The 18,691-nt window shown below is 38.5% G+C and overlaps 1 protein-coding gene across 5 annotated transcripts in view; it reads right to left on the bottom strand.

Annotated features, from left to right (window-relative positions):
* ATP8A1 (ATPase phospholipid transporting 8A1) overlaps window positions 1-18,691 on the bottom strand; it is a 221,318-nt gene that overhangs the window by 59,465 nt on the left and 143,162 nt on the right. For all 5 annotated transcript variants that reach the window (XM_070505963.1, XM_014857150.3, XM_070505962.1 and 2 more), the window contains one exon: window positions 8,896-9,068. In XM_070505963.1, coding sequence (XP_070362064.1) covers window positions 8,896-9,068 — 173 coding nt within the window. The remainder of the gene's footprint in view (window positions 1-8,895; window positions 9,069-18,691) is intronic.

Genomic DNA, 18,691 nt, shown 5'->3' with positions numbered 1-18,691 from the left:
ACTGAAGCCAGAGAGGTTAAGCAACATATTATTCACCTAGTAAGAGGTGGAGACTGAACTTAGATTCTGGAAAGTCTGGCCCCAGAGCCTGAGTGCTAGAGCATATGGTATCACAAGCAGAGGGAAAAGGGTGGAGACTGTTTAGTAAATGGTCTTGGGAGAATCTGCTCACTATGTGGAAATGAATAACACTGGACCACTTCTCCTTCACAAGATAAACAAGAATAAACTTCATATGGATTAAAGACCTATACGGAAAACAGAAAGCTATAAAGTTAACAGAAGAAAATGTAGGAGAATAGCTTTGTGAGTGGGAAGTTCTTACTATCCAAAAGGCACAAACCATAAAGGGAAAAATTAATGGAATTTGACTATCTCAGGGTCAACGATTTCTGTTCAAGGAAGAATATCACAGGCAGAATTAAGAAGGGAGCCAGACTAGAAGATATTTGCCAAGTCTATAACAAAGAATCAATATTCAGAAAACACAAAGAATTCTTGTACACAAGCAGAAAAAAAGATAGGAAACCCAAAAAAAGTTCAGTACCCCTTATCCCTCTTCAATGTAGTACTTTTCTTCATAGCATCTGTTACCATTGACTTCATATAAGTCCATCTGATATATAATAAATCAGTTGTTACTATTCTCACACACACATACAGAGTAATTATTGCTTTTTGAATGTGTACGTGTGTATTTATTTTAGTGAAGAATAGCTACAATGTGAAGGCAGGGATTTTTTCCTATTTTTCACTGTTCTATTTATAGCACTTATAAAGGTGCCCATCACAAAGTGAGTGCTCGAAAAACATTTGTTGAATAAATGAATGAAAAATTGGATGAACTTCAAAAGCAGAAATCTAGAGAGGTAAACAGTTATATGAAGAAATGCTCAATCTCCCTAGTAATCAGAGAAGTGAAAATCAAAACAACAAGGTGCCACTTTTCAACCATCAAAAGTGGTAAAGTTATAAATTCAGGAATGCCAGGTGTTGATGTTAAGGTAAGGAAAACAGCAACCCTCCTACATGGATCTGGGAGTACACACTAGTGCAGCTGTTTTGCAGCAATGTGGCAATTCAGAATGAAATATACATACGGCCCACAGCCAAACACTTCCATTCCTAAGTCTATATCCTAGAAAAACACTTGCATGGGTGCATAGAAAAGATATTCATTTCAGCACTTTCTGTGGTAGCAAAGATTTAGAGGGAACTTATGTGGCTGTCACTGCAGCAATAGATAAATAAAGTGATGTGTAATAGTAAGCAGTGGTGAGAAGAAATAAACTTGTTCTTCATATGGTAACATGAATAGGTCTCAAAATCGTAAAAAATAAAAGAGGCAAAAAGTTTATGCTGGGATATCATTATAAATACACATGTATCTCTCCATTCAACACACATGTAACAACATTATATATTACTCATAGCTACACATATATACAAATAAAGTATGGTAGATGGATGGGAAAGTATTAAATACTTGAGAATGTTTTCCTAAGGTGGAGGAAGAGAAAGTGACTGGTGATGAAGGGCAAAAACGAAAATAATATATAAAAATCAAAGCAGAAAGTGCTTGAGTTCAAGACTCTAGGATTCTTCCAGTTTGAGGAGAAGGCTAGCTTGTGTACCTTCCTGCCTCATTCCTCTGCTGCCATAGTCCTCTAGCACCTTGCTGGCACTTCCCCCTAGAACAGAGGGAAGGCATTGGGTGACAGGGCAGGATCCAGGTTTGGTCCTGGGCTCCTCATATTTCTCTTGCTAAGATATATAAATATCTATTGACACCTCATTTTAAAACAAACTGACTTCTGGAATATCCACATTTTAAGGAGTTTTCTTGAATTCAAGGGCACAGAAAAATTTAACGGAGAAGCCAGATTCTGTAGCTGTCACCACAGAAAGAATGTCAGTCATCCTTGAAGAATCGCGGAGAAAGGGAAACATGTCAGGTAAGGAGAGATGGGCAAACGTCTCAGTTTTCAAGAAGAGAATCAGGAAATTACACACTAGGGAACTTGGGGTTAACTCCACCAATATTCCAGAAAAGTTCTGTCAGAAGCAACTCTGTCATTCATTCATGAGCCAGACACTCCACAACAGCAGACTGTGGCCCCAGGCTCAAAGCAGGGCAGCAGCTTGTCTTTTACATAAAGTCTTCTTGGATCACAGGGCACATCCGTTCGATTCCATATTGTCGAGAGCTGCTCTCAAGCTACAATGGCAGAGCTGAGTAGTTGTGACAGAGACTGTATGGTCCGCAAAGTCTAAAATATTTACTATCTGGCTCTTTACAGAAAAAGTTTAGCCCACCCTTGCTCTATAAAATGCTCCCTCTTGGAAAATGCTACTTGGAACCACTTCCTTTTTCACGCCTCAACTTAAAGCCTGTTGTTTTACATCCATTTCTTGTCTCTCTGACTGTTCCCATGCTAACATGCCTTTTGTTTCCCAAGCCCACCTTTCCCCTAGGATGCCATCTCTCTTTTCTCTCTACTCCATGCCCTACAGCTGCTAGACAGCTATGACCCACATCCTACCTGGTCTTGACTCCTGGAACTCAAGCATGGCTCACAACACCAAGCCTTTAACTTGCCCTAAGTGGGTGGGGATGGCTCAGACAGGTTTATTAAAAAGAAGGTAACCACTAGAAACCATCATGGGTTCACGGAAAACCAGTTATGTCAACTAACTCTGCTTTCTTTTCCCACACAATCAGAGAAATGTCAGAGGTTCTATATATCACGTCCTTAGCAAATTGGAAACTGAAGTCCTTTCATTCTATCACTGTAGAGCTGAAGGAGAACTGCAAGCAATCTATCAGGTGGATTTGTGTTTGACTCAAGAATATATTAGAGTGTTGATTTATTGATTTATATAAAGCTTTAGGGAGGCCTTTAGTGGAGAGCTATAGAGCTCTGAAATTAAAATTGTTGAACAGAAAAGAATTATCAAGAATTTCAATGTAGTTATGGAAGATACATATATGCTTATTCAAATTTCGCAAGACAGAAAACAGAAAAAGACTAAAATAAATAACACAGCATTTAAGAGGGATGGTGATGGGAAATCAAGATAGCAGTTACTTACCCTTAGGGGGATAAGAGAACTACAGGGAGCATGAGGGGATTTCTGGGGTGCTGGTCACACTCGGGTGCTCGATATAGGAGTGTGTTCACTTTGGGAAAATTCACAGAGCTTCATACTTACGTTTTACATACTTTCCGGTACAGATTAACTCTGCTTTATCAGAATTATATAATCTGCGGTTTTAATTGGTGTGTGTGATGGTGGTTTATTTAAATTGAGTCACATCTAAAACTACATAATGTTGAATTACAGTGGGATTCTGTGGCATTTAGATTTCTCATATTTTTAGAAAATTCACCATAAATACGGACTCCTCTGGTGGTGTACATCGTAACTGGCTACGAGGCTGTAATATCGCCATGCAGTTCCTTTAACATTACTCAGTAGAGGTAGAATAGCAAATCAGATGGATAGAGCTGAGCAGCTCATTACTGTATTATGCTAAAGCAAAATATGGGCATTTTATGAAGTTATAAAATTTATTCAGTGTGTCCTCTTTTAGCCATACATGTATGAAAGAAATATTCTCTCGACATTTCCAACATTTATTCATATTTTCTTGGAAGCAAATATAGGGTTGACATTCATTAACAGTTTGTAAGTCTTCTCAAAGCCAAACATCTGCTTGGCATCCAATGGTGTTCACAAACTTTTTTCTTTTTTAAAGGAATGTCTGTTGCGCATTTATTAGCTTCATTTGTGCTTTATGACCACTCTTTAAGTAGAACATGTATTTTGAGAAATCCTTAAAGTTTAAGACAATCCCAAAAGATTCAAGAAGTAGATCTGCCTTGACCCTTTCTTTAACATACTCAGGCTATGACAGAAAGTATTCAAGGTGTCCCTTTAGACTTCTTCTTGGAGGACCCCTTGATCGGACTAAGGTGAAGGGTTTTGCCTGGAATGCCACTCCCGACTGACGACACTCACTGAAGTCAAGTGTTTTTTTATGCATTATGGAGAAAATGGCCTAAAAGGGGGTTAAACTTTGACTAGAGATATTGCAAGTAGGGAAAAATGCTTACTTCAATTTAACTCCTGCGTTTCAGAAGACGTGAGCACATAAATTATGTGGAAGAACAGTGATTACTAGACAGTCTGAAAGCTGGAGGCTCTGGGCCAATTTTGAACCAACTGTCACAGAACGTAAGTTTCAAAATATGTTTAAACAAAACTGACAACTGCAGAAAAAATGTAAGATTCTTTGAAAGGCTGGGTTATGTGAACTGACCAGGATCTCAGAAACCACATGCTATTTAACACACAGCAATACTTCACTGCAACTCTTCTGGAGGGAACATTAAAAGAGGTAGAACAGATGCTTCCCCAAATTAAGCTGATCCAGGCAGTAGACAGATTCTTCCTAGCACAGACTGGCCAACAGAAGTAGGGTTCGTCCAAAAAACAAAAGGCCTAGAAGAGGTCCTCTGGCCCAGAAGCTTTCAAGCTGGAAGGAGACAACCCAGGAAGGGTGCAAGTGTGTGTGTAGGTTTCCCAGCTTTCTATGCCAGAGAAGCTCCATTCTCAGCTGCCTTAGACAGCCAGGCTCCCGGAAGTATTTGGATCACTGCTATATGCCAGTCTCTTCACCTTACAGATCACAAAACCAAGGCCAGAGAGATTCCATTAGGTATCCAAACAGCCCGAGAGGCAGAGTTAAAACAAGAATGTCACGAATCCCCAGCTAAAACACCATTACACCAATTATACAAGCTGTATTTTAGGGCATAAAATATTGGTAACTGAGATGAGGAATTATTTGTCTGGTACAGTTACATTGCAGAATAGCTCTTGATGTTGGCTGTGTACACGAGTCTTAGAGCAAGCTTTTTTCCCCCCTCTACTCTGTCCAAGAAGTTTCAGGGAGTCTGTGCAACTTCTAAAATGGTGCATTTAATTTTCCATGTTGGTGTGTAAGTGTATTTTTTGGAGGAGATGGTCCATAGCTTTCATTTGTTCTTCAAAATGATCTGTAATCACACCAAACAATAAGAATCGGTGTACCTGAGCAAGGCAACAGAGGGAAGAAGGACCACAAAGGAGTGGTTTATAACCAGAATAACTTATCAGAAACTACCCTAAAACCAGAGGCATGTTTCCTATGAAACTACTCAGGTTACACAGGTAAATGTGTACAGAGGTAAAAACAAAAGCTACAAGGGATCCATGAAAATACAGGACTTGATACACTGATAAAAATAGATTTCATTTTACTTCTTGGGTTTTATATACTTAAAAACATTATTTGAGGTATAATATGCAAGCTTCACTTTGTAAACCAAAACCAGGACTCCAAAGCCCTGAATAATTTGGGAGCCCGGGGATTACTTCTGTCTTTGAATATTTCCTTCAGAAAATGGTGGTGAGTAAGAGACATAATGACTACTGACTGAGTACAACTCTTTCTTTCAATTCCACTGTAGACTCTTGAGGGAAAATGCTCATCTTTATAACTGTGTCCATTAGGCAAACACTAAAAACGGCCTTCTGCCCTTTATGCTGATAATGTCAGGGAAGAAAGCAGCTGATGTAATCGTAGAGATGGAACTAAATTGAGAGCCTCATTATCCATTACGAGAAGGCTTTCTCCTCCACTTTCACTCTAGCTATGGCTCAAGAGAAGACTGCACAGGAAGGGCCGATTCTGAATTATCTTCATGTGTGGACTGACAAGAAGGAGACTGGAAAGTAGTTTGAGGGGAAAACCCATAAAGCCAGAATGAACATAAATGAATTTGGGAAACAGGACCGTACTGTATTTTGAAATAATATTCAGTATTTATTTGGAGAGTCTCTTATAATAGAGTGAAATAGAGAATTTCCTGAGGCTGGGAAATTGTAATCATCTGAGAAATCTGGAGTGACACTTGAATTTAATTGTAAAGAATGACAGACAGAATTGCCCACCTCTTCCTCACCAGAGATGGAAGCATTATCATAGAAATTATACTGCGAGGTCAGTAGGCTAAATGACACGAAGATGGTCTGATGCCAAGAGGCAACTGGCCAAGAAGGTGCACCGACATCAATCAGGCAGTGGCACTGATGTAATTAAGGGCTTAGATGAATTCTCAAAGCCAGACCGGAAGTTGAACCACAGTCATTATGGGAAAAGACAGAGTATGAAGGTAATTAGAAGAAAAAAGCTGCGGAAAGATGTTTTACTTAAAAAAAAAAAAATCCTAAAACTCTAAATAAAACTGAGTGCCTGCATAGGGACCTTCACGGTCCTCAAACATGCATAAAACAGGACGGAGGGAGGAAGGGGCCACACACATCTTTATAAGCTCAGTTTCAGAGCTGAGCTGCACGTGCAAGGCAGAGTATGATTCCCTCCCAGGGGCCTGGGGCCTGGAGGAGCCCTGAGAGCCATGTGACTTGTGAGCATCCAGAACAATGATCTCGGGAGAGAACTTCACAAGCACAGAACATATTTTTTCTCCCTTGACTCTGCTTTCTAGTTTTTCTCTCCCTCTGCTATTGTTTAATTTTGTGGTTCAACGTTTTGAAGAATGGTGGGAGGTACTGTTAAGCAATACTCTAAGAATGAGGCTCAGCTGCAATGACCACATGATGAAAATTGGCCTCCCACATCTTTCAAACCAACTGTGATTGTACTTAAAAGAAAGAAAGATACATGAAGGAGAGCAGGGAGGAAGTCGTATTCCTCCTTGTATGTGCAGCATCTATGCCTAGCACACAGTAGGCACAGAACAGATGCCAACTCAAGGGAACTGGTTATTATATCTAATTAGCTCTGTATTCTGTTTTATTTTGTTTTGTTTTGTTTTTTTAAGGAAGATTAGCCCTGAGCTAACGTCTGCCACCAATTCTTCTGTTTTTGCTGAGGAAGATCAGCCCTGAGCTAACATCTGTGCCCATCTTCCTCTATTTTATGTTAGAGGCCTGCTACAGCATGGCTTAACAAGCGGTGCTAGGTCCACACCAGGGATCTGAACTGGCGAACCCTGGGCCACCGAAGCAGAACATGGGAACTTAACCGCTGCGCCACCGAGCTGGCCCTCTGTATTGTTTTGTTTCCAAATAGGAGCCAACAGTCATATCACTTAATGTGCTTTAGAGCAATTTTCTGTTGATCCTTGCTATCAGATTAATGAAAGTGATTAAACAATCAAATCTAGCACAAAATTACCTTGATGGAAGAGTGTCAGAGTTGAACATTACTGACACTTGGTCAAGAGATTAGATAGGAATCAAGAAAAGTCACTGGAAAAGCAGATTTTAAAAAGCATGAGGATACCAAAGTGCAGATGAGACAGTCAAGATAAAATAATTTCCAGTTCTTTCTTCGTGATGATACAAAGAGCCTGATCATTACTAATATTAAATATCTGTAAAATATATTGTCCAAGAGCTTTATAGTGATATTATTTAACACATGCCACAGAGACGAAAAATAAATGACTAAAATAATTAGATTCCTGGGAATAACAAGCAACTTTTAATTCTCTGAGTATGAGATACTTTTATAGACTGAAATGATGCTTATAAAGGGTACTTACTACGTACGGTTTAAATTATATTTTACAAAGTATACTTCAATTGAAACTTAGGAAATATTTACAAGGCATGGCTTATAAGTTTGGAGACATATGATATACAGGATATTTAAGTGAATAAGGGTGGACAAAAAAAGGTTTAGAAAGCATAACATTTTTTTATTTGTAAATAAATTTTAAAGATAATAAAAGGAAATAGAACAATTTTAAGATAATGTTAAAAGAACAGATTCAGAGAAATTCTTCAGAAGCCCTGCTAACATTTCATCTCCCAGGAAGACAAAGCAATTTGAGAAACTGCTACCCTGGACCTAGTCTGACCAGCTGGTAAGATTTAATAAGTAGGTGACAGAGAGGAAAATCCTTACATTTCATGGTGAAGAGGTTGGGCACAGTCATGAATACACTTTAAATTTTAGGAAGACATAGTGTAAACAATTTAGACAAAGAGATGGGAAAGATTCTTTGACAAGATATTCAGGAAGGATTGGAGCTAAATAGTTTACAAAAATACAACTCTATGGATTAGGCCTGGATAACTCAAAATAGATTTTAATTTAGGATACAGGCAACATTATAAATTAGAGGGAAAAAGACTATATAGTCAATAAACAACCTTTAAGAAAATGCTTAGCTTTTTGGAAAATGATTCAGTTAGTGCCTCCCATCCTGCCCCAAAGTAAGTCTTAGTAGCAGAATCAAAGATTTAAGTGTAGAAAATAGAACATTTACAGAAATAACTCTCAATGGAAATTCAGGTAAAGAATCGATTTTTTTTTTTTTGGTGGGGAAGATTCACCATAAATTATATCTGTTGCCAATCTTCCTTTTTTTCGCTGCAGCAAGATCAGCCCTGAGCTAAGGTCTGTGCCAATCTTCCTCTATTTTGTATGTGGGATGCCTCCACAGTGTGACCGATGAGCGGAGCAGGTCCCTACCCATGATCTGAACCTGAGAATGCGGGCTGGTAAAGCAGAGCATGTGGAACCTCAGCTGGGCCATGGGGCCAGCCCCAAGAATTGATTTTAAACACAGAAAATTACAAGAAACCTGGTGACCCAGATTACAAAAGATAATTATTAATGATTGTTAGGATTCACTTTTAAAAACTCTACTACTAAATTCTATCCCAGTTTGTGAACCTTAAGTCTTGAGTGAGTGAAATAATAATAACCTGACATTTACAAATTCTGGATAGAATAACTTCAAGGAACTTTAAAAATCAAGAATTTAGGATTAAGGCACTCTTTACTGAAATCTGACATTATTAAGGACAACTTACCTGCAGCAAATAACAGCTTTGCATGACAAAGCTAAGTCCAGGAAATACTGTCGCACTCCGAAAGTTAAGGCATATTTGAGGGTCTTCCCATCAATTATAAGAGCACAATTATTCTCTTTCCCAAGAGTATCACCGAGGGTAGTGCAGTGACGACTGAGAGTTTCCCTTGTTCCCTATAAAATGAAACAAAAACATCCTCAACATTTACTCCCATCTCTTCTACTACGATGCCTCAAGGATGCTGCGCAACCACATTTAGTTATTTTCAGTGCTTTTTATGTTTCAAATGGCTTTCATGTACGTGCACTCATTTGATTCTCACAAAAGCCCCTCAAAGGAGATTGGACAAACGTTATCAAAAAGGAAGTTACTCACTGAAAGTCACAGCTGTTCCTACCAGGGTTGGGGACAGATTACAAGTCACCCATTCCTCTGCAATCTTTGCTCATTATTCTAACCACACAATCACAATACTGCAAAAATATCTTCAGTAAATTATCTTGTTAAAAGACAACAACATTGTCCTAATTTATGAACTAGTCAAAATTGCTTAGCCATGAATCAAGGGGAAAAGTTGGAGAGTATAATTTAAATAATTTATGGGTATTCTTTCTGAAGTATTCAATGCTATTGAAACTTAATTCCCAGTACCAACAGGAGGAAATGCAGTATCTGTAATCTCTTGCCACTTCATGAATTGGCTTCTGTACCTTTAATCATGATTTCATGATGCTGTATTTTAGTTGGGGATGGTGACATGTGGCTTGGTAATCTTGATGGGTCAAATAAAAGAACCCCTTCCATCAATGATGAGTTCACTTTCAGGCACAATAAAATCCTTTAGTGTCAGGGAAAGCTTTGTTCATCTGAACTACACAGAGGGGTTCTATTTGTCTCTCTGTCAAGAACTGCTTTCCCAGCTCTTCAAAGGCAAAAACTTTCAGGATATTTAGTTTTTCTCTCCAAATCCTGTAGACTCTTCCTACAACCTAACGGAGCCAGCTTTCTGTTTCACAAGAGCCCTAACATTGTGAAGAAACAGAACAGTGGCTCTGTACAAGGAAATCTAAGGAACAATCCCCCTCCTATTAGAGTTTGGTTCTGAGTGGTAATATCTAAGCCTGTAATTTTTACATAATAAATACAAATATATATTTCCATAATAAAATGCACCTACAATAAAAACAATTATATAATTTTCATTATATTCAAGAAAGATATAATTATTATTCCGATTTAAGAATGTGTACAGTCATTTCAAAGTTATTTTCAGAAGGAGGGAAGTAAAGGCACAGGTAATTCAAATTTCATATTGGGGATTTTTGAAGGTCTTCCTGCATTCATATTCAAATCTGGGTTATACTATGTTCTGGAATTTTAGAATTTGTTTATCAAAATAACAGAGCCACGTTGTACTGCAGAGTTGGACTGCCCAACTTTCCCAATACTGGAACTTCACTTAATGTTTCCCCTATTCCCTGTCACACACAGTGACACCAAGGACCACCATTCTTTACAAAATTTTCCATTCACTCTTTACATCGGGGAGAAGTAGCTATTTTAATTTACAGGCCTCACCCTCCTATTTTCTGCTGGAAATTTTTGTCCCAGGAAGACTTAAGAGGCAAAAAAAATGTCAGCAAAATTCTGACAATCTATAGTAGACTGTCCTGGATTGTTGTAAAAGCAAATTCACATACATTAAATGAACAAACAAGTCAGTCAATGAGTGGATTAAAAAAATAAAAAAAATTTATTTTCACATGGACCACACACGGCATGGTTCTAAGGGCTACACATATAGACACAACATCCCAGCTAAACTTATTACAACCCTACGTGGGAGGCACAACTGTTATCCCCATTCTGCAGATGAGAAACACGAGACAGAGGTTAAGTTCCTTGCCCACAAACACATGCCAACTAAGTAGTGAAACCAAACTCAGAATTACATTTCTGTGCTAGCTTGTCTTTCTCTACACAATCCAGCAAAAACAAACCCAACTTTAGACAGTACCAGGCATAGAAAAGCATCAATGGAATGCCTGCACCATTCCCTCTGCTGTTTCCCTAGGGCTCTCATCATCTGTCTTGCATCTCCTCTTGACCGCCAACAGAGATTTCTCTTTATAAAACAAATTTAAGACACAAATCATTTCTCTTCTTGCTCTAATATTTTTCTATGGTTTCCTACTGTCTACATGATATGGTCTAAACTCCTTACAATGGCATTTAAGGCTTTCCACACTTTAAACCCAACTAACTTTTGTTCACATTTCCTTCACAATCTTGATTCCTTTATTCCCTCTCTCTGGAATGCCCTTCCCTTTAGAGGATAGCTATCACCTTCTACACCAAGCTCACGGTTGTAAAGCCCTCCTAGACTCACTCCACGCTACCAAGTGTCATTCACTCTATGCTAACAAGGCCCTCAGTTCCTTGAGGGCAGAGACCACATTTAACCTGTTTCCAAGCAACAAACACAGTGCCTGCAATTATAGATGCTCGGGAAATACATATATATGAAATGAGAGCACTGATAAATTCTGATTTCATCCCATTAGCAGAAGTCCATTTCCCTCTCTATTATCATTTCTGTTTTGAGAGACAGAGCATGAAAGAGACAGAGAGGCAGACAGGAACTTCAGCATCTGGCTGTGCTATAACTCCTGCAGCAGCATCTACAACATGAACTGGGAGTACCTAAGACCTGACCTCTGTGGGTGCCATCACCCAGTACCATAACATGGAGCCCAGCAGTGAGCTCAGGGCCCCTAGATCCTGGTCATGGAGGTGGGGAAGATCTTGGCCAGCAAGTGCAGCCTACTGGTGATCAAGAAGTTCTATGACTCCAAGATCAAGTTCCTGCTGCCCCACCAGGTCCAATGTTGCCAGCACAAGCCATGCTTCACCACCAAGAGGCCCAACACCTTCTTTTAGATGCAGGGCCCTCCCAGTCCCCAGGTCTGCTCAAATAAACTCCTTGGGGAAAACAAACCTATGTGTAATCCATTACTTCAACAGTCTTTCAAACCAAGGCATTGCTTACTAAAATGCCACCATATTTTTTTGTGTGTTGTGTCCAATTTCTTTTCTTTCCTTTTTAAATGAAGTATAATTGACATACAATATTTTATTAGTTTCAGGTGTACCATATAGTGATTCTATACTTTTATACATTACAAAATGCTCACCACAATATGTCTAGTTACCATCTGTGACCAAAGTTATTACAATGTTATTGACTATATTCTCTATGCTGTACATTACATCTTCATGACTTAATTTATTTTATGATTGGAAGTTTGTACCTCTTAATCCCCTTCATCTATTTTGCCCATCCCTCTACTCCACTCCCCTCTGGCAACAACTAGTTTGTTCTCTGTATCTACAAGTCTGTTTCTGTTTTGTTTTGTTTGTTCTTTTGTTTTGTTTTTTAGATTCCAGATATAAGTGAAATCATATGGTATTTGTCTTTCTCTCTTAGAATTATTTCACTTAGCATAACACCCTCTAGGTCCATCCACATTGTCACAAATGGCAAGATTTCATTCTTTTTTTATGACTGAGTAAAATTCCACTGTGTGTGTGTGTGTGTGTGTGTGTGTGTATCTTTATGCATCTTCTTTATCCATTCCTCTATTGATGGACACTTAGGGTGCTTCCATATCTTGGTTATTATATATAATGCTGCAGTGAACACAGGGGCGCATATATCTCTTAAAAGTAGTGTTTTAATTTTCTTCAGATATATACTCAGAAGTGGAATTGCCGGGTCAAATGGAAGTTCTATTTTTAATCTTTTGAGGAACCTCATCACTGTAGTTTTTAAGCTTTTTCCCAAGTGACCCCTCAGTTGAAAACCCAAATGAAACCTGAGATGGACCTCAGGAGGACTTCAAATTTCTTTAAGGATCAGTTGCAAAGCAAGACTAAAAGTCAAGCCCTGAGTTGTGCAAGCTCCTCATTAACCAGCCTGTGGGACACAATCCTGTGTGCCCCACTCTCTCTCCTTTTCGAAGGTGTTCTCTAACACCTTAAAATTGGTTGAGAACTCTCTTATTTGTGGCATCAGTACCCCCAGGTTTCCTTGGTGATTATCACAGGTCTTCAGCAAATCAAAAGGTGTCAGGAGATGTAACAGGGATAACATTTCAGAAGATGAGTCAAAAAATCCCCACAGTGAATTCTCCAGTCAGGCCACCTAGGGTGCAAGGTAACAACAACGAACTGCAAACAGTTTATTTTAGTCTACAGTTTTCTTTTCTAAGTAGCTCTGTTGGCTGTGTGCTGCCAGTTACAAGTTACATTTTACCCTTATTTTTACTGCCAGGAGTATTTTAAAATTCTTTCATTTACGAAAGTTTATTGCTTCTCCCCTAAGCCTGGGAGCCATACTTTATGGCCATATTGCATTGAAGCTTATCTCCTGTAGCTAGAAATAAATTTATTACTATAATAGCTGTTGCTTTGTTTTCTTTTTGGCTACTGAAGGGGGAAATGTTTAAACATTTAAACTTAGTGACATGTGAAAGTGAAAATATATAAATGAGAAGCTAAATCAGAAAAAGGATACAAAACCCACATAATACAACAAAAGAAAAGCTCTGTATCTCCTTGTTCTACAGTTTTATTTGCTGCTATAATCAGGGAGAGTCAGAAGTAAAGGCAATTTGGGGAGACAGATAAGGGGCAAGGGGCCAGGTCCGGGGTTCAGGTGCCTTACCAGGTGGTGATCTAGGGAAGGGGGTAAGCCACAGGGAAAGTGGGATTTGCTTGAGCCTCCCTCACCCTGCATCCCACGTGGACACTCTAGTCAAGCATTCAACTCCACTCTCCCTATCCACCATCCTGCACACAGCCAAGTGCTCACTAGAAGCCCTTAGCCCCTGGACCTCCTGCCATGCTTTCCTGCCTTGCCAATTCCCAATTTAGGCCACAGCCAATACTTCTCCTTGGTTCTTAGTCTTAACAACACAGAAGGGAAAAACCCTCGCCTCCTGAGGACACGCTCTGTTCCAGCTCTCTCCTCTTACATGGGTGCTCATTACGGCTGCTCTACACTTTTATCTATGCCCAGTGGATTCCATTTTTCCTTGAGGCTACTCCAGATCTTTTCTTCTCAAAATTCCAAATTTGGCCCCTGTCACTTCAGCAAACATCTACCTGCTTTACTGAGAACACTTATACTAAAAAGAATTCTCTCAACTTTCCTCTCTTAACATCAAAACTGCCCTTTACCTAATCCTCCCTAATTCTTGAGTCAGGGGGAAGAACTGCCTTCTTTTCTCACCTCTATTCCTCCCACTTCTCTCTTGCATCTTCTTTCTCCCCACTGTCACTATTTTTTTTTCCTTTAAGACTACAGACTAAAAACAAGGAACAAATAAACCAAGAAACGTCCCCTTGACTCTATTTTTCCTGAGTCCTCCAGGTGACAGGAATACTTCCATCTTTTGGATTCTCCAAATACTTGTTTTTATTTATACAATGTAGCATGATGTATAGTAGCTTATCTATTTGTATGTCTACTTCTCTTTGGGATTGAGGCTCTTGATGAAGAGATGAAATACAATGAATAAAAGCTTGGTAATGAGAGAATAATCAAATCATTAAAGATTGGAGAATATCTTGTGGGAAGTCATAATGGTTTTCTCATGTGACTATTTTGAGGATTGTTTTCTGCTGCTTGTGGAACTCCTGTATAATCTTGGATACATTTAATTAGAACAATAAGTAAAACATTAATGTGTTTATCCTATTACAGAGGAAATGGAGAACAAAGTGGAAGTTATGATCCAACATCTACTTCTGTCTCAAATAATATAAACAGTCTAATGAATAGAATAGATGTCTAGACTATACTTAGTGATCAAGCCAGGTTGTTCAACAGTAGGCCAATGATAAGTAAACAATGTTTATTTGGTTTATAAGAAACATGCTTGGAAAAGAAAAAGAAAGAAAGATGGTTAGTACATAATTAGGCCAAGTAGAATTTCTCACCAAGATAATTCTGACCAGAAAGCCTTAATAGTTCCGTGAGAATCTTTATGGTATAGCCTGGCAAAATAGATAACATGTTCATAAAACAACAACAATCTTTAAGAAATCAGAGACTGGCAGCTTTATGGTAATCTTTTACATTACTTTTACATGACCTTTATCAAGGAAACCCTTGATAAAAATCACAGGGGGCAACCATGACAATGAAATCTGACACAATTTTATAGTGAAATAAACAGAAAGCCCTGATTTGTTTGGAAAGTATCACAGTATGCAAGATGTCATTTTCATTTTGGCAAAAACTCTCCTTGGATCAGTCTAAAGAACCGAAAGGCCAGATGTGCAAAGAACATGTTAGGCCACCTAAGAACTATGTTTTTGATGGCCCAAAATGCAATGTAGCAGAAAGCACCTGCATAAAAATGGCCCTTTTCAGCTTCTAGCCTTTTGGTTTTCTTCCTGCTTTCTTTCAGAGGTTTACAGGACAAATAGTCTTACTTAGGAACACATCCAAGGAACACCCTAGCGGAGAATGTGAATATCCCTAAGGAAAGGAAAATAAAAGCCTCTAGCCTCTGATTAGAAGACTGGTTAGCTAAGTCCAACCAGCAGAGACGAGGTGAAGATTACAGAGAAACAGTCCGACATGCAACACCTAATGGTCGTGGCTTCCACACCTTGCTCTGGGGCTCCAATTACTTATAGTAACAGTAAATAATGTGCGATCACTCATCTATATCCCAGAGGGTGTCATCAGCAAAGCTAAGTCCAAACAGCAAAAGTTAAAGGAAGAAAGTATATTTATACTTGTGTAGTTCGAAGCATATGTTGGTGTTTTGGTCTGAATTCAAATAAGCACATGGCATTTATATTTATTCCTGGGAGTTTGTTAAATGTGTGCAGGTCAAATAATAAACGTAACATTATAAGGAGGATTCCATTCCCAGAAAAAAAAAAATCAACATTCTGAACTACACTTTGACTTTCAGACACAACATTTAGCAATGTATTTCATTGTTCTTGGATTTGTTCTTTTCCGTCATGAGTTCAACCCCAGTTAGGGGAAATAAGCATATAATTGGGCTAATGATGAATCACTTTTGGAAGAAACACAACTTCCACCCTTGTCAGAATGGCCTTAAGCTTATGAAGCCTGCACTTTGTACTTTAGTATCAGCACCACAGTTTTCTGTTTTCACTGACTTTACTAACTCTTGAAGGCAATAATATGGCATCAGAATGGCTCGGGTTGAATTGTTGCTCTGCCATTTATGGCTATCTTTCTTCAGGCAGGTTACTTAACTCCTCTGAATCAAAATTTTCTCATTTGTAAGATTGGGTTAATATCTGTTTTGTAGGGTTATTGTGGTGATGAAATGTGCTAACTCTACTTCTGAGTCAAGTGCCTTCTCCAGTGCTTGGGTCAGAGTTGACACCCAAGGAAGACTAGTTCTTTCCCTTCCTCTGACATTAGGTGTAACAGAGGTGCCAACACATGAGGAGGAATGATCTGCAAACTGTCAAACACTGCACAACATTAGTGCCATCCAAGTGGTATATTACTGAGATAATTTTAAGTTTCCTTTTGAAATCTTCCAATGGCAATTTTATTTCAATCTACCTTTTGATTGCTAACATTCAACTCTACCAGCTACTACTTCTATAGAAAAAGTATCTGGAAACCTATTTTTCCCACAGTTCTAGAAAAGATAGACTTATCTTTTCTCAAATGGCACATAGCTCTTGGTACATGGTAGGAGGACAAATATTTATATAACTCAGACTGTTTTTCTTTTCCCTATTAATTTCTATCTCCAACCTGATATAACTCAAGAGGAGAACAGCTTGAAAGTTACAGACTGATTTGGTGTTTCTCTTTTCTGATTACATGTTTTGCATCGATGACCACATCAATATATATGCTACACTTCAAGCTTCCATAAAGAATACAAAATTATATATATATATATATATGTATAAGTTACATAAAGTAGTACTCTAAGTTACATGAAATAGCACTATATGCAAACGAGCACTTCATAAATACCAGGTTTAAGGTAACTAATGATAAAGAAAACACAGAGGAATTGTTTTGCTAGCTTGTCCTTCAGATATAACACTACCAACTTAACTTCTTAGGTACCGATTGTTTTTAAAAGCACAGAAATAAATATTCACGGGGGGGGGTGAAAAAACTTTAGTTTGCTAAGGGTTTACCTTTTAAAACCTACTATAAGTTAATTGAAAATGTCAAATAAGAGGATATATATAAGAATCTTAAACGAATGTATATTTTATTAGCTATTTTGGTGGTTTGCGGCCCCACTTCATCATCATTTAAGACACAAGGTATTTACAAATTTATGGCCAAATAATGTTTCATTCTTTCTCTACTTTTACACTCTCCAAATGTTCACACCCTAAAATTACAAATTAACAGAACATTCCAAGGCATTCTTAATAATACATTATGACCATATCAAGTATGGACAATGTTAGCATGCTCTTAAAGAGTGAGTTATGACTCCCATAATAGCAACATGGATAAACCATTGGGTAATACTTATTTTTCGACAATGTGTTGTTGATTCAGTGGAACACTGGACATTCCATATACCCAATGCAACACATATATCAACTACTCTTTTAGCTACTGCAGGCTGTAGTAAGTTGTAAAGAAGGTACGCCTGAGAGTAGAGAAAAACTATACTTATATACACCTAGTCCATTTAGTATGCATCCCAGTCAGGATCACTAGCTCCACTGGACATAGTTTTTGACCAAAAAGCCTTGGTGTTTCTAAACTCCCAGACTATACTAGAACATAACTTTCAAAAACATATTCATACAGAACAAAAACAACATAAAGTAATTTTTTCAAAATGGGTAAGGGCAGACAGAAGGTGAAATCATTAAAAACATATGGTCAAAGAGGTCCTTCAGAATAGCTTAGTGGAAGGCAGCCAAGTGAACGCATTTAATCAATACATATTACTAAATATAATGGAGAGGGAAAGAGACAAAAAAAAAAATTTCCATGCTTTGCTGATACACAGATACAGACTTTCCAGGGCGGGAGTAGATATAAAACACTGTAATTGAGGAAGTGGTCCAATCTCCCAGAAGGGTCATGCCATCTGAAAAAGGTCAAGGGTTACAAAATGGAAGAAAGTAAAAGAGGAAGTTGCAGTGCTGGGTAAATTGCTCTTGGCCCCTGGGCAGAGGTTTGGGATTTGGGATTATGATAGGTTCCATCAGGCAAATAACCCCTTGTGAGACATCTAGTCTCACTTAGGGTACACTAGAGAGAGAGGCAGAGAAGTGTGAATCTGGGTCTATGTTTCAGGTTTGGGGTGGGGGCACGCAACCAAGAAAGCAAGATCCAGGGAAAGGAAGGAAGAGTGAGGTAGGGGATATAATTATATAATTTAAATAGTTGTGTGGATAAAGGCTTTTACCAAAGCCCTCATGGTAATTATTTTAAACCACCACTGAAAGCCTCCTAAACACTTATTTTGAGCTTGTGTTAAATATTCTTCTGTGGCGGCAGTGACTCAAACGCAGAAGGAAACATTCTGGAGAAACTGGGTCGGCAGACATCCAGTCTCTCGGATTGTCTTAATTCAGCCAGGAAGAGGCGGCTCAAAATATACAACCATTTTTTTTTTTTTTTTTTGAAAATAAGCAAATTACCACATCAACGTTTCGGAGAAAGTAACAACCAGGGCCTGTGAGAAGCTGTTACCCAGAACCGCAAAGAGAGCTAACGTTGGGCCCACTTTCCTAACTGTTT

Source organism: Equus asinus, chromosome 3 (genome assembly GCF_041296235.1).
Source record: "Equus asinus isolate D_3611 breed Donkey chromosome 3, EquAss-T2T_v2, whole genome shotgun sequence".
NCBI lineage: Eukaryota > Metazoa > Chordata > Mammalia > Perissodactyla > Equidae > Equus > Equus asinus.
This window is presented reverse-complemented; position numbering and strand designations above follow the sequence as displayed.